At 21.3% G+C, this 15,461-nt stretch overlaps 2 protein-coding genes across 2 annotated transcripts; both read right to left on the bottom strand.

Moving 5' to 3' along the window:
- Window positions 1-3,031: 3,031 nt before the first annotated feature.
- Window positions 3,032-4,821, bottom strand: LOC122716778. The gene is made up of 2 exons (XM_043940153.1): window positions 4,798-4,821; window positions 3,032-4,422 (listed from the first exon to the last, which is right to left on the bottom strand). The coding sequence occupies exons 1-2, from the start codon at window positions 4,804-4,806 to the stop codon at window positions 3,169-3,171; spliced, it is 1,263 nt and encodes a 420-aa protein (XP_043796088.1). The 5' UTR covers window positions 4,807-4,821; the 3' UTR covers window positions 3,032-3,168.
- A 5,470-nt stretch (window positions 4,822-10,291) lies between these two features.
- LOC122716913 (protein G12-like) lies at window positions 10,292-11,281 on the bottom strand. Its single transcript, XM_043940429.1, has 2 exons — window positions 11,246-11,281; window positions 10,292-10,983 (listed from the first exon to the last, which is right to left on the bottom strand). The coding sequence occupies exons 1-2, from the start codon at window positions 11,279-11,281 to the stop codon at window positions 10,339-10,341; spliced, it is 681 nt and encodes a 226-aa protein (XP_043796364.1). The 3' UTR covers window positions 10,292-10,338.
- Window positions 11,282-15,461: the final 4,180 nt, after the last annotated feature.

Raw genomic sequence — 15,461 nt, 5'->3', positions numbered from 1 at the left:
TATGTTTATGCAAAAAATCATTAATTACAATATATGTGTACATGACAAAATGATATTCGATGATAGATTCGATGATAAGTTATACATAATCTCTTATTGCATTATTCAATAATATAAAGTTTATCATTATTTCAATTTATTCTTTAATTCTAAACATAAAATCTATAATTCATACATATTAGCAACATTTATATTAAAGATTATTTTCGTCTTATTTAAAGCAAAGAAAGAAAAATGAAGTTTTTAATACATTATTAAGAAATTTAACAAAAAATATATAATAATGTTGCATGAAAAATTTTTTGAGATTATATATTTCTTAGAAACATTTCGGCGTGGTTAAAGTCTGAATATGATCTTTGGATTTGAGACAATATTTTCTAACCTTCTTTCTTATTAATTTTAATATCAGCATTCTTTTGGAAGAAATTTATAATAAATACTTGTAGAATAGCGTTCTCGGGAACAATGTTTGCAGCATTCTTTTTCAATTCAAGAAATTTTTCTTAAGTTAGAGGAGTCATACAATCAAAATAAAAATTTACAATATTATTGGCTGATATGATATGTCCCGAAGAATCCTTTGAGATGAAAGAATTCAAAGAGTATAAGCGTTTTTCGAATAGGGATCGATGAAGTTTATCATAAAAATATAATTTGGAGAAAATAGTTCAAATGATTAAAAAAAAAAAATATATAGAAAAATATAGTGAATATATAAAATTATTATTATTCTTTTAAATCAGAAAATATATTTTTGCAGAATATCCTGGTAATAAATTTAATTCAAATATTTATCTTATGATTACTTAAAGACAAAGGAATACGTATTGCAAGGCACGATATATTATAATGTTTCACAATCCAACGATTGAATTTTGATCTAACTTAAATAGATATTTAAATAGATATATCTAATTTAAATAGATATTTAAAAAAAATTGAAAAAATGATCTTCTTAAAATTTTCAAAAACAATGAAAATTTTTCAAAGAATGAAATAAAATACTAATTACTAAATCTCGTTATGAGCAGAAGATTTCAAATTGAAATCTGCTTATAAAAAATATAAAAACGAATTATTAAAATTAATTTAAAAGGCCTGAAATTAAAAATAAATATAATAATTAAAGATTTAAAAATAAATTAAAAATAAATATAATAAATAAAAGATTTAACAAAAAAAAAAAGAATATAAAAAAATCTCTAGTAAAATTGGATTAATCAAATGAAATCGAATCATTTTTTTCTACAAGATAACATGACAACCTAATATATACAACTTTAAATAACTCAAATAAATAAATTATTCGTTTTATGAAAAAATGTTTTATTTAAAAAATACAGTGTATAATAAAATATAATATCATATTTTTAATTTTTTTTGTAAATGAACATATAACAATAATATTTTGAAATATAATAAGAACAATAAGAAAAACATAATTAACAAAATTAACGTTTTCATATAAAGTAAAACTTAAAGTTCACAACTAAAGTTCACGAATGAAATCTATTATTCAGATTTATTTCAATTAATCCATTAATAATTTCTTATTTAATTTCTTTCATCCCTTAAGTAACTTAAGATCGATTTAAATTGTGTGAATTTCTTGAACGTTGATCGATTTCATCTTTCGTGGAAGAAAGGTAGTTCGTTAACACAACGGAAATTTCGCCGATTAAACGAGAAAACAAACGGGTACCGTGTGCGGCAAATAGCTTCGAGTGGTAACGGCAGCGATTTGATAAATAAAAGAGGACCATGTTGGAGCACGTGGCGCTAACTTTTAAAAGGAAACTAAAGGGGCGTCTTAACCGAGGCATCTTTCCTGTTACTACCGGGTTGAGTCCCTATCATTTCGTTCTTCTTAGGTAATAACCAAGAGAAGTACGAACAAGGGGAGAAACAAGCCGGTGCACGTCGCTTCTCTAATTAAAATTGTTACAATTTAATAAGCCTCGGAACTCGCCATTGGTGCGTCAAAATGAAAAATTATAAGAAGACTGAACGATATAAAAGACAAAAGAGAAATAAAATGATATTCGGATGTATGAAGGTTAAGAACCGAAAAATTGATCAAGGAAAGAAATATTGAAAGAAAAGTATAAAAGAAATAAAAATGTAAAAAATGTTGTTAATGGATATGAATATAGAAAACAAAGATATTTTTTAAGAAAACAACAAGAAAATGAAAGATGTTGCAGATGGACATAATAAAAAAGATAAAAATAAAAATAAAAATAATTTTAAAAAAGGGAGAAGATATGGAAAGATATGAAATATTATAGATATGACAAAAGAAACAAAGCAAAAATAGTTTCGAAGAAAAGAAAAGAAAGGAATAAAGAAAAGAATATTATTAATAAACATAATAATCATAAAAAAAATAACCGCATATAAAGAAGAGAAAAGAAGAGAATGAAGGATGTTGCAAGTGGAAACAAAATTTTGAAGAGGAAAAAAAAGAAAATGTTGTAAATAAATAAAATACAAAGAATAAAGATCAAAATAATTTTAAACAGGAAAAAAGAAAATCAGGATATAGACACGATAAAAAAATAAAGATAAAGATTTCTAAAGAAGAAAAGAAGAAAAGATGATATCCTGTGATTTATGATAAAATACAAAAGAATAATATGAGTTGATAAAGATAAATATAGTTTTGAATAAAGACGAAAAAGATAAATAAAAAAAGATAAATAAAATATTTTGAATAGAATATAGAAAAGATGAAGATAATTTTAAAGAAGAGAGAAGAGAATAAAAAGTGTTATAAATACAAATGATTCAAAAAAATTAGACATGTTTCAAAAAAAGAAAAAAGAAAAGATAAAGATATTGAAAAGATGAAAGAAAAAAAATGAAATTGCAATATTTTACTAGATAGAATTTAATTCACTATCTCTAGATTAAATAAAATTGAATATATATATATATTCAATAGTATATTATTTTAAATTTATAAATTGACAATTCTATCTTAAGATTAAAATTAAAGAGATAAATAAATATAATAATTAAACAATAATTATAACAATTTTGAAATTTATTGAGATAATATTTAAATGATTAGAGCTTTTTTACAAAATTTTTACAAATTTTTTAAAAAATTTTGTAACAAAACTTAAAAATTTATTATCATCATATAACGAATTTAGAATGGATTTAAGGTCTAGGGAGATGAATGCCAAGAACATTCTCAATCAAATCTCTGAGTGGTTCGAGATTCAATCCAGCTTCGATACACTTTTGTCTCATTTCCAAAAAGATAGGTGAACTGTAGACGGTTTTGACGATGTGTTGGAAATCGTCCGAGCGGAGTTTTTCTATGAAGGTTTTGAAGGCAGCTGATGTTTTCATTTTTTCATCGTACAGAGTTCTGAATTTGTCCAATGGAAGAGCAGCTTTCACAGCATCAACCAAAGCTTTAACTCCACCAAGATTGGAGTATGTACTCATGGATAGGTATTTAATATTAACTTTAGGCGGCACGTAGTCTTCCATACCGAACAAATGATGGATTTTGTTGATTAGTTCGGTCATGTTCAGACCAGAATTTTCCAAGAATTTTACCAAATCTTGATATTCAGGCATAGCTTCAACGATGCGAACCAAATCATGGAATTCGTCGCTATACATATATTTAAGAGCTTTCTGTACTTCATCATCTTCCAAATAGGAATTGATAATATTTAAAATCTTATTTTTATCAATTAAATTCATGAAATCATGAAGATCTTTGGACAATTCTTGAGAGGCGAAAGTTTCCATGGTTTCGATTACTGGGAATTCAACTCCAAGGACGGTGTAAATAATGTCTTCGATCAAGACAAAATCAATGCCCTTCTTGATTATCAATGCACGGAAGTTCAAATAACGTTGATTTACATAGAGAGCATCGGCAAATTCTTGGTTACCTTTAGATTTCAATTCGGCTACGAAGTCACGGAAAGCCTCAGAAGTCCTCATCTTGTACACATAACCATGTATGAATTTATCATAGGAGATAAGTGCCTTGACGTCATCGAACAAACCTTTCACTCCACCGGTGATTTTTTTATAATTGTACTGGTGAATGGCTGGAATTCCGATTACCTTGTTCAATTTATTCAATTCATCGTAAATGAAAACACCGTTATTTTGCAAGTAATTCGCGAATCTACGGAATTCAGGCATAGCCTCGACATCGACAATCATATCCTTGAATTCAGTTGTTGAGAAATACTTGAGAAAATCTTGGAATTCGACATCATTCGCGGCATATTCCAGAACGGTATTTATCACCTTTTCCATGGGAATCATGTCCAAGAAGTATTGAATATCTTCATGTAATGGTCCCTTACCGAAATCCGGAAGAAAATGACAATTAACCGTTGCAAACGCAACGAACGTCGTAAATAATATCACTTGGAGTTTCATCTGTAAAACGGATAATAAAATCAATTTAATGATATACAAGAAAATAGAACTATTTTCGGTGTTAGAAAATGGGGAGAAGGAAGATAGAAGGAAGAGGGAACGATGTTAACGCGTTTAACGAGAACCGATTAATTGATCATATCAAAATTCATTTCATTTCAAACAATCTCGAACTAATTTTAGAGAAATTTTCAATGCGTTGAAATTAAATTCATTGATTCGCGGTATCGAAATTCGAAATTAAAATTACTTTCGAAAAAATTATTTATGCGGAAAACGATGATAAATATGAAACGGATTAAAGGACGAATTATTGCGTAGAATAATATTTTATTACAAAATGAAAAAATATTTTATTATAATTCTTGAACTTACCTTGATCATTCTAAATGTAGCCAATAATATCCAATGAACTTTCCCTCAGCTTTATATATATCCCGTTCAAAAGATGACTTCGAGTCACCTGAAAGAAAGATAAGATTTCATTATTTGTGCACTTGACTTTAAAGCCACTTGCAAAGATTAGTACCTTAGGATTGATTATCAATAAAAAAATTAATAAATCTGTGAAATTTCCAGATAAACATCATGTAATTTTTGTTTCTATCACTCTCATCGATTAATTAATCGATAAAACAAAATAAATAATTGTTTTTTAAATTCTCATGTTTATTATAAAATTAGTAACAAAAAAATATTTTTTTATTATATTTTTAATAACTGTTCCTGTGATTTATATTAAAACAATAAATGCATAAGGTTATATATTATGATCTAGAAAATAATATTCTTTTTTATTTTTTATTTCTCTTTCTATCCATGCAATCCAAACAATGCAGCATCTTTATGAATACCATTTTGTTTGATACAGTAAATTTTTTCATTCTATGCATTTCGGTTAAATATAGAATATTTACAACAAGCTAAAAATGTATTTACCAGATCTTTGATATGATTATTTGATATTATAAAATACATTATTCTATTTTAACTTATTATAAAATAAATTGTTTTATTCTATGTAGTTTTTTCGGGCCAACATACAAACTATGCATTCAAATTTCTCTTAATATTTTTTTTAATTTAATATTCTATTTTTTTTTTTAATATATCTATTTAAATTGAAATAATATAGATGACATTGAGAAATTTTATCTATTGTTATTTCTATTTGAAATAATTGAATTTTTCTAATAAATTCTAAAGTGTAATTTGCAAAATGATTGTTAAGAAAATTGTTGAAGAAAAAGATAATATTATATTTATCACGAAATATTATATTTTCATTTACAATTTTTTTTTTTAATATTATTTCAAAATTTTATTTAATCATAAATTTTTTAGATGGCTTTATAATTAAATAAAAAAATAATATAATGTCTAAATAATAATAAATATAATAATAAATAATATAATATCTAATATAATTTATATTAGATAAATAACTAAAATAAATATATTATAATATATATATATTATAATAAAATATAATATATTAGATAAATAAATAAAACTAAAATAAAATTGTATAGAATTTGATACCAAATTAAAATTATATCATGTAATTGAAATTTTTTACATAATATTAATATTTTTTAGACGTAATATTAAAATTTCTATTTTTTTATCTGAATGAAACAATAAAAAAATAAATGAAAAGAAACGAAAAGAAATAAATTGGAGATTGATTTAATTGGAGATTGATTTAATTTAAAATAAAATTTTCGTTTATTAAAAAATATATAGTATATAGCTTTTAAAAATATGTAGCTTTTAAAAAATATATAGTATAATAATATATTTATTTCGTTTAAATGATATATATATAATTTCAAATTATATGTATTATATGTGCAAATTTATATTATGTTTCAAATCATTAGAATTTTACAAAGTTTTTTACGAATAATTATAAAAAGAAATATTATTCAATGTATACTATAAAAGATATAAAAAATATTTGTAATTATTATAACATTTATTTATTAATTACTTAGGTTTATTGTATTACACAGTATTATAATGAAATTTTGATTATCCAGGATTAATTCTCAATTATTCATGATTTTAGTTATTGAAATATTAGGAATTATTTTTCATTAGAACATTGCAAACATTGCAAACATTGCAAACATTGAAAATAATTATTCGATATAATTTTCACTTTCAATATAATTCATTATTTTCTGTTAATATTAGTACAAATAATTTATCATTAATCTTGTATCTTATTATATAAGATAACTTGTAAGAAAAAAAATAATGTAAAATGTAAAAAAAAGTAAATAATTATTATTAATTATATCAATTATATTTTTTTTATAAATCAATCATTTTTTAAATTCACAATTTTTTTTTATTTCTTTATTATTGTCTTGATTTTATTCGAACAGTATATGAATTGATATGAATTTTTTTTTTTTTTTTGATGTGGAAATATCAGTGATCACAATTTTATTATTAATTTTTATTAAAATTAATTTCTTAGACCTAACCCTTTTAACCTAAAGACTTTTATCTTTTGAATCACTTATTCCATGAACTTTTAAAATATGTAGCTATGCGCACATACATATGCATACATTAGCAATTTTATATATATACAATGTCCTATTTAAATTAATTCATTCATAAATCTGTAAAACTATGATACAAAAAAATGTTTCAAATAAAAATTTAATAATTTCAAGAAATAGATAATTTGACATAAATTTTTTGTGTATGGAGAATATATGAGTAAAGGACAAATTTTATTTTTTAAATCATATATTTTTATTATATTAGAAACATATAGTTATATGTTTTTTGTGAAAAAATATTAGATCTTTAAAATATAAAATTTTTATTCCTGAATAATCTTTTCAAATTATTAAGCGGTGTTTTATTTTTTAATTATTCTATTTTTCTATTTTTTTAATAGTTTTATTTTTTAAATATTGCTATAAAAAATATATAAAGATATCAGATCAAACAATCTTGGTGGAAATTTAATAAAATCAATTTTTTCTAACCTATTTATTAATTTTTTCTAACCTACTTTAAAATACAATGTCTCATAATTTGAAACAAGAAATCATTTAGAAATGAATCATCATTAAAAAATGTTTATAGAAATGCTAGAAAGGATTATTAGATCATTTAAAAATAAAATAATTCCCTATACCCAAATTAAAGAAATACAAAAAATATATTTAAACATTGATTTTAAAAAGATATGTAAAATTCAAATCAAAACATCTCCTAAATTATAGTTTTATGCTTTATGAAAATTTTAATATTCTTTCAAAAAACATTAAGTTATATCTAATTTAATAAAAATACATGATTTAAAAAGTTTATTCTTTAAATTTATTCTTCAATTGTTTTTGGTATAAATGGCGTAATAAAAAAATGTGATTCGATTTGAAAAAACATAATTTTCCATATATATATGTACAAAAAATTAATTATATCATATTATATATGATCTCTTTATTAAATTATTAAATTTTCAAATAAAATATTTTTTTGTATCATCAATAGTTTAGCAGACATTCATTCAACAGAGAGATGGTATAAATGGTATAATAATGATATAAATTCTGGATATTTTATTATTTCTAGTATTTTCTAAAGTATTTATTTAAAGTTACTATTATTTATTATAATATTTACTAATTTACTTTATAATATTTCGAAATATTTATGTAATTAAAAATGTTTAGCTTGTGTTATCATAATTTATTATACATTATTTGAAAAGATAAAAGAAATAATAAAATTTGGTCTGAACGATTTTTGAATTCCTAACTGTGTAAAGAGGAATCGTATGATATTTTGTCTAGACTCATTTTAAAGAGCAAAGTTTTATTTTTATTTGCTTTTATTGAACTTTATTTTTTCAAAGATTTTGTTAAAATTTCGTTTTTTGTTAAAAAAATTTAAAACCAAAATTAATTTTTAAATTTTATACTTCAATTCTTTCTCAAATTTTATAAATTCAAACACTACAAAATTTAAAAAATTTTTTTCAAAAGTTGTTTTAATCATTTTATAAAGAGAAATCTCCCCTCTCTCTTCTAATTTTTAAGAAATTAACGTATAATTTTTTTTTCGCCATTTTATTAAATATTAAATAAAATATGTATATTATTGGCATTACAATAATTATAAAGTACGTAATCAGAAATATAATGTATATGTGTATTTAATATAGAGTTAGTATATGTTTTATAACATTTATGTATGTACTATATGATCAATATTTTTTAGACATGAACGAAGAACAATACTAAAACATAATAAAGCATGGAAAAAGTAATCATTTAATTCATTTTAGCAATATCACTTAATAATTTGAAACACTAAATATAAACACATATTAAATATACAGCAATCATGCACATGATAAGCATAATTATATTAAATATAAGACATAAGTTCAATAATAACTTTTTTGTGATATACTTTAAATTATTTCAATGCCGGCAGTATATTTTTCATTTGAAGTAAATAAAATAGAAGAAAAAATAAAAAAAATCCTACTTCAATTTCTTAAAAGTTGTTACAAATTATTCAAATGTATAACTTTCTTATCGATTTCAATAACCTTAAATTATATTATCAAGATTATTATTCTGAATCTTTCTCTATACATGTTATTGCTATTTTTTTATTTTAGTTTTTAGATATTTTTTTCAAGATATTTACAAAGAATAAACTTGATTTGTAATTAATAATACATCCTATTCGCTTATATCTTATAATATTTCGCTTCTTATAATAAATATATAATTATTTGTATTTGAATATTTGATATATATATTCTTTTTGAATGAATTTTTTCTTATCAATAATTTGCAAATAACAAAAATATCTATAAAAGTACGATAAAATTATTAAAAAGTTAAAAAATATAACATAATAAAATAACATGAATTTAAATATATATATATAGTATAATAAATAGTTATGATAAATTAATATAGTTTTTTAATAAAAAAAATAATAATTCAGGATGAATTATGTAAACTATAATAAACTAATGAAACCTAATTTATATATATAATCCATTAATTTTTTTTTATTGTTTAAATTGAGCTATATATAGAAATGCGAACATCGTTAGACAATAAACCAATGAAAATTAATCTAATCTAATCTAACCTAACCTACAACCCATTAATTTTTCTCTTTTATTGTTTAGATTAAGAATGCGATCACCATTAAACAACAAACCAATAAAATGTAATCTTATCTAACCTATAACCCATTAATTTTTTTGTTTATTGTTTAGGTTAGGGTTATATAGGAATGTGATCATTGTTAAATAATCATCTATACCAGAATCTCAATGTATTCGTAAGGTAAGTTTAGAGAAAACTTTTTGCAAATTTCTTGAAAATTAAAACTGAATAGTGGTAATATATATAGAAAAAAAATTTCAAAATGATAATTTGAACATATTTATATATATATTAAAGAAAAGAAAAAGAAATGAAATATTGATTCTAGTTAAAATTATGAAAATGTATATATATCAGATCAAACATATATATATATATATATATGATAATCATGTATCTATTTTCTTATTTTTACATGATAAGTTTTATGAAATTTAAATTAAAATATCTTTCATATTAATTAATTTTTAATCTAAGCATCTCGATATTTATTTATAAAAAATGAAACAATGCATTGGTTTTTACTTTAAAAGAAAAGATAGTTTTATTTTGCGATATCATTAAGAAATTAATATTCTATCTGATTTAATATCATGAAATTTTTTAGGAATGCAAAAAAAAAAATTGAAAAGAATATTAAAGAGAGATATAACATAACGCGAGATATATTTTATAAATGCATATTTATTAAACTTAACATTCATACTTAACAAGCTACTTAAAAAAAGAGAAAGAAACTATTAATATATAATTAACAAGGAACTGTAAGTCCCAAACGTTCTTCCATGTCTACCCTTATAATATCAAAGCGGACACCGTAATTCTTGGCCTTCGTCAAGAAGTTATTAAAGTTTATGCTTGCGCAGAGCTTATTGACGAGTGTTTGAGCGATAGGAGATCCCAACATCCTGTTGAAATCAGCGAAAACGGCAGAGTTAGCCACTCTCTCCAGGTAAAGGGACTTGAGTTGGTCCGTAGGTATCAAAGCTTCGATTTCATCGAGGAAACCACGGATTCCACCAATATTTCTGGTAGCACGGGAATTTGGTTTGAGCGGTGACAAGTGTAAATATTCATTGACCTTGTTGACTAGGTAATATGCGTCGAGACCAGCACTCTGTGCATAGTTCAGAATATGAATCCATTCAGGAATACTTTCGATTTCAGTGATTAAGGTTTTGAATTCATATGATTGGAAGTACTCGAGTACTTGTTGGAATTCAATATCTTCTGCTTTGTATCGGTGAACAATTTCGATAATTTCTTTTATAGGAATTAGATCGACAAATTTTTGCAATTCGTCAGCAAGAGCACCGTTTCCAGTACGTGGAACTGTGAAAGCCTCCAGAGGGCTGGTCACGGCAAGAACGGCCAAAATAACCAAAGCGAATTTTATCTGTAAATAATGATATAAAAATATTTAAAAAAGATAGAAATATTTTAAATAATATTAACATTAAATGTAATAATAACATAATAACATAAATAATAATAACTTTGAATGTTATTAATATTATTAAATATTAATATTGAATCATTGTAATTATTGTAATCATGTAAATTTATGAAATAAGTATAGTGTTCTTGGTACTTATATAACATTTATATTTCTTTTGTATTTTTCTGTATTTTAAAGTATTGTTTATTGTTCTACTTACCATGTTGCCTCTGCAAATGTTTTCTTTTGAATACATGATTACTCTAGGCTACCAGTTGGCTTATATACTCCTTTAACATTGACCTAATACTCATACGATAAGATTATATCATTTGTGATATTATAGACACATTCAAAATTAACCATACAATTGACTAAATAATATCGATATAGTAATTGAATAGATACATATATATTGTATAATAGTATAAATTTTTTTTAATCAAGTTATTATGTTGTTAAATGTGACATTATATAATAAATATTACCAATTATATAGAAACTAATTTCATCTAGGAAATATTAAAAACACAGAATAAATAAAATGATACATGTAAATTCTGATATTTGATTTGTTAATAAATTATATTAATATTAATATTTGATTTGTTAGAGATAGAAAGATAGAAATAGAAAAAAGAAATGTTTTTCAGAAATAGTTTTTGATATATAAATATCATTTTGTAAAAATTATGAGATAATGAAATAAAAATAAATATTCTAGATTTTAACACAACATTTTGACTAATTGGTACATAAAATGTCTTTTTGACTAATTTAGACAAATATAAGAATGATATAATAAAATAACAAAAATTTAAATCGAAAAAAAAAATAAAATTAATATAATAATATATATAATATATTATATTATATTATTATATATAATAAAATTATATATAAGTTTTGTATAAGTATTTTCTATAATAACTATAATTATATTAAAATTATATATAATTTTTTCTCTATATAATTCAATCTCTATGATAACTATAATTATAATTACTTACATATTATTTTCTATCTTGTAATTAATCTTAATTTCGAATAATAATTTCAAAATTAATTCTATATTATAAAAAATAATTATAAACAAAAGTTCAAAAAAAAAAGAATTATTATATGATTATAGAAAATAGCAATAACAAAAAATTTAAGGATATCTAAAAATGTTATTATAATTGTTCTCCAAAAAGACAAATATTACTTTTAACATTCCACCTTGTTACAATAGAAAGTTGTATTAAATTATTTTTTATTGCTGTCCAAGCAAACTTTTGTCCGATATTATAGTAGCATATGGTAGTAACAGCCTACATAGCGGACTCATCGTTATCGACATAATGGCTTTGAGGATTTTCATGACAAAACAAGAAACAACTAAAAAAAATATTCACCGTTATAAATCTACCTGTCTTTGATTAAAGATCTCGATATTTTGATAATATAAATAATTTCTTATTGAAATCGAACTTTTAGCGTGAAAGATGAATTTCTCGTAAAAAATCGATTATTTAATGATTTTTAAAAGATGAACTCGAATTTACGGATTATAAATTATGATTTCGAGTGTGTATTAGAAAGTTACATGTATACGTGTACTAAAAATGTCTATAATCTATGATCTATATAATGATAATATCTAACATTTATATTGAAAATTTAAATTAACATTAAAAAAATTGTTTTTTTTTGTTTAATATGTTTTTTTATTACTTTTTTTATTTTTTTAAAACTTTCACGATTTAATTTTCTTAAAAAAATTTTTAATGATCAAAATGAAACATATTTATATATTTCAATGAACATTTATAAAATTTTATTCATCTATAATTTAATATTGAAATTCCATTTCCTTGAAATTTCCAATATTATATTTAATCAAAACGATTAATTTGTAAAATATTCATAATGATTTTTAATATCATTTAAAAAAATTTTTTATTAATTTTTTTATAAATTTTTTATTTATAAGAATTATTTAATTATCAAATCATTTGATTAATCTATTTCATATTAATAATTAAGAATAATGAGAAAATGAAATTGGTTGAAATTTTATTAAAAAATCTTTATTTCACATAAATATGGTTAACAAATCGAACAATTATTATGTAATAAAAGACTTTTTTTTAAATAAGAACCGATAACATCATTAGTTGACTGCAATACATGCTTATCTATTTATATGCGAACCGGATAAGCGCAAAATGAACCGTTATTGAGAACATTTGAATGTCTTATTCGATTGGTCATTTTCGAAGAGCATACGATATAAGATAAAATTATGAAAATAAGATATATTTGAATTTGCTTTGTTCTTTTATTATTTTAATAAACATATTGGTTATTCTAAAATAGCATTCAACCTTTTGATTTTATATATTATTAAAAATTTTAAGTTAATTTTAAGTTTTTTTATATTTGTAATATTCTTGTTATAAATAAGAATATAATTAATAAATATATAATATTATATAATATAGAATAAATATCATTAATAATAATTTTATTTTATATTTCTAAATAACAAATTATCTTAATTCAATATCAATCTATATTTTTAAAAAAAAATTTAATTGATTATAATGTTAATTTTATAAGTGTTAAATTAAAGCAATTTCTTATTTATATATTTAATTTTTATTTGAATTTCATATAAATATTATTATATTAATATTAAGTCCAGTTTTTAATATTTTTTAAAAAATTTGCAAAGATTTATTATATTAATTAGTATATTAATAAAATGATATTATTATGTAATTCGAAATTCAATCCAAAATAAACGATTTTCATTTACTTATAAAATTTATTTCAAGAATATAAGAAATATTTTTTAGGATGCATTTATACATATTTTTCAATTCATATGATATGAATTATTGAATCTATTATAATATCTGAACTTAGACAAAAGTCGAATATTTTGATTGATATTTTGATAATGATCGATATTTTGATAATGACCATAAGTTTATTTAAGTTCAAATTGATTCAATCATATATCTAACTTATATTTTTAATTAAAATAAATTAAATAACTGATAAAAAATAAACTAATCGTTTACGAATTTTTTTTATATAACACCTTTTATTTTTATTTAGTCTTTATGTATATATATAAATTATGTATATATAATAAAAAAGATTATTATTACATATATTAACTGTTATTTTTTTTCTATTTTTCTATTCTACTCCATTGGATTTCAGAGAATAACAAATATAAAGAAATTTACACACGATTAGATGTCTTGTTTCTTAACTTTTATTAATATATATTATATACTACAAATATATATATATATATATATATATATATATATATATATATTTGCTAATTATTGAAAAGTATTATTTTTTAATATTGGTGATTTTTTAATCAAAATCATTTTGAATAGTGTTGTGAAAATCTTATTTGATAATCGTTGTTCATTAAAAATTATTAACAAAAAATTTTTTTCTATGCAGTTTAGATTAAATCAGATTAATTTTAAGATTTACATAATTGATGATCAACTACCTCACGAAGAGATTAAAAAACTAGCTTAGATTAAAAAACTCAAATTATATAAATTCTTCATTCAACCATATAAAACTCAATATAAAATTAGTTAAATCATTATTAAATCAATTAAATAAGTTTTTATTTAATTTTAATTTAAGATAAAATTAAACTTAAAATTAATATAAATTAAATGATGTCTAAAGAAGAATTTATTTAATTTTTGTTTAAATGTTAAAAAAATTTATTTGATTTTGTTTAAATATAATAGAAATTAAATATAATAGAAGTTTAAATATAATAGAAATTATATAATAGAATATATAAATAGAAATTAAAAATCATCGAGATCAGTAGATGATATTTTTGTAAATATTTATCATATATTTTTCTTTTCATGTTTGAAAGAATATATATCTATATTTTATAAAAAAGAATTAACATTTAGGAACTTTAGAGCTTCAAGACATCATTTATGCTTTTCTTTATAACATCAAAATGCTGTTAGGATAGGGGTTGGCTTTCAAAAAAACGTTAAAATTTCCTATTTGTGCAAATCTTATTGATGAATGTTTGAAGAAAGTGCAGCTTGATGAATTCGAAAAATACACGAGAACTATATGGTCAGTTCCTATTATAAATCTATTAAATCCTTAATCTAATCCAAATTCATTATCAAATTCAGTATCAAATTCATTAAGCAAACAACAAATTCCATTAAGAATTCTGATAAAATGAAGAAAATAATAAAATTAATATATGTTGACAAGTGCAAATATTTATTAATCTTGTTGATAATACATGTCACGATCATACATATTCTGCATATGCACTCATATATATTTGAACATATATATACGAACATTCTATAAGCAATTTCGAGAATGATTTCGATCTCAATGATGAAAAATCTAATGTTTGAAGAATA

The sequence above is a fragment of the Apis laboriosa genome, unplaced genomic scaffold (assembly GCF_014066325.1).
Source record: "Apis laboriosa isolate Shangri-la unplaced genomic scaffold, ASM1406632v1 scaffold49_cov149, whole genome shotgun sequence".
In the NCBI taxonomy this organism is placed as follows: Eukaryota; Metazoa; Arthropoda; class Insecta; order Hymenoptera; family Apidae; genus Apis; species Apis laboriosa.
Note: the sequence above shows the minus strand (reverse complement) of the source record. Positions and strands in the feature narration are given on the sequence as shown.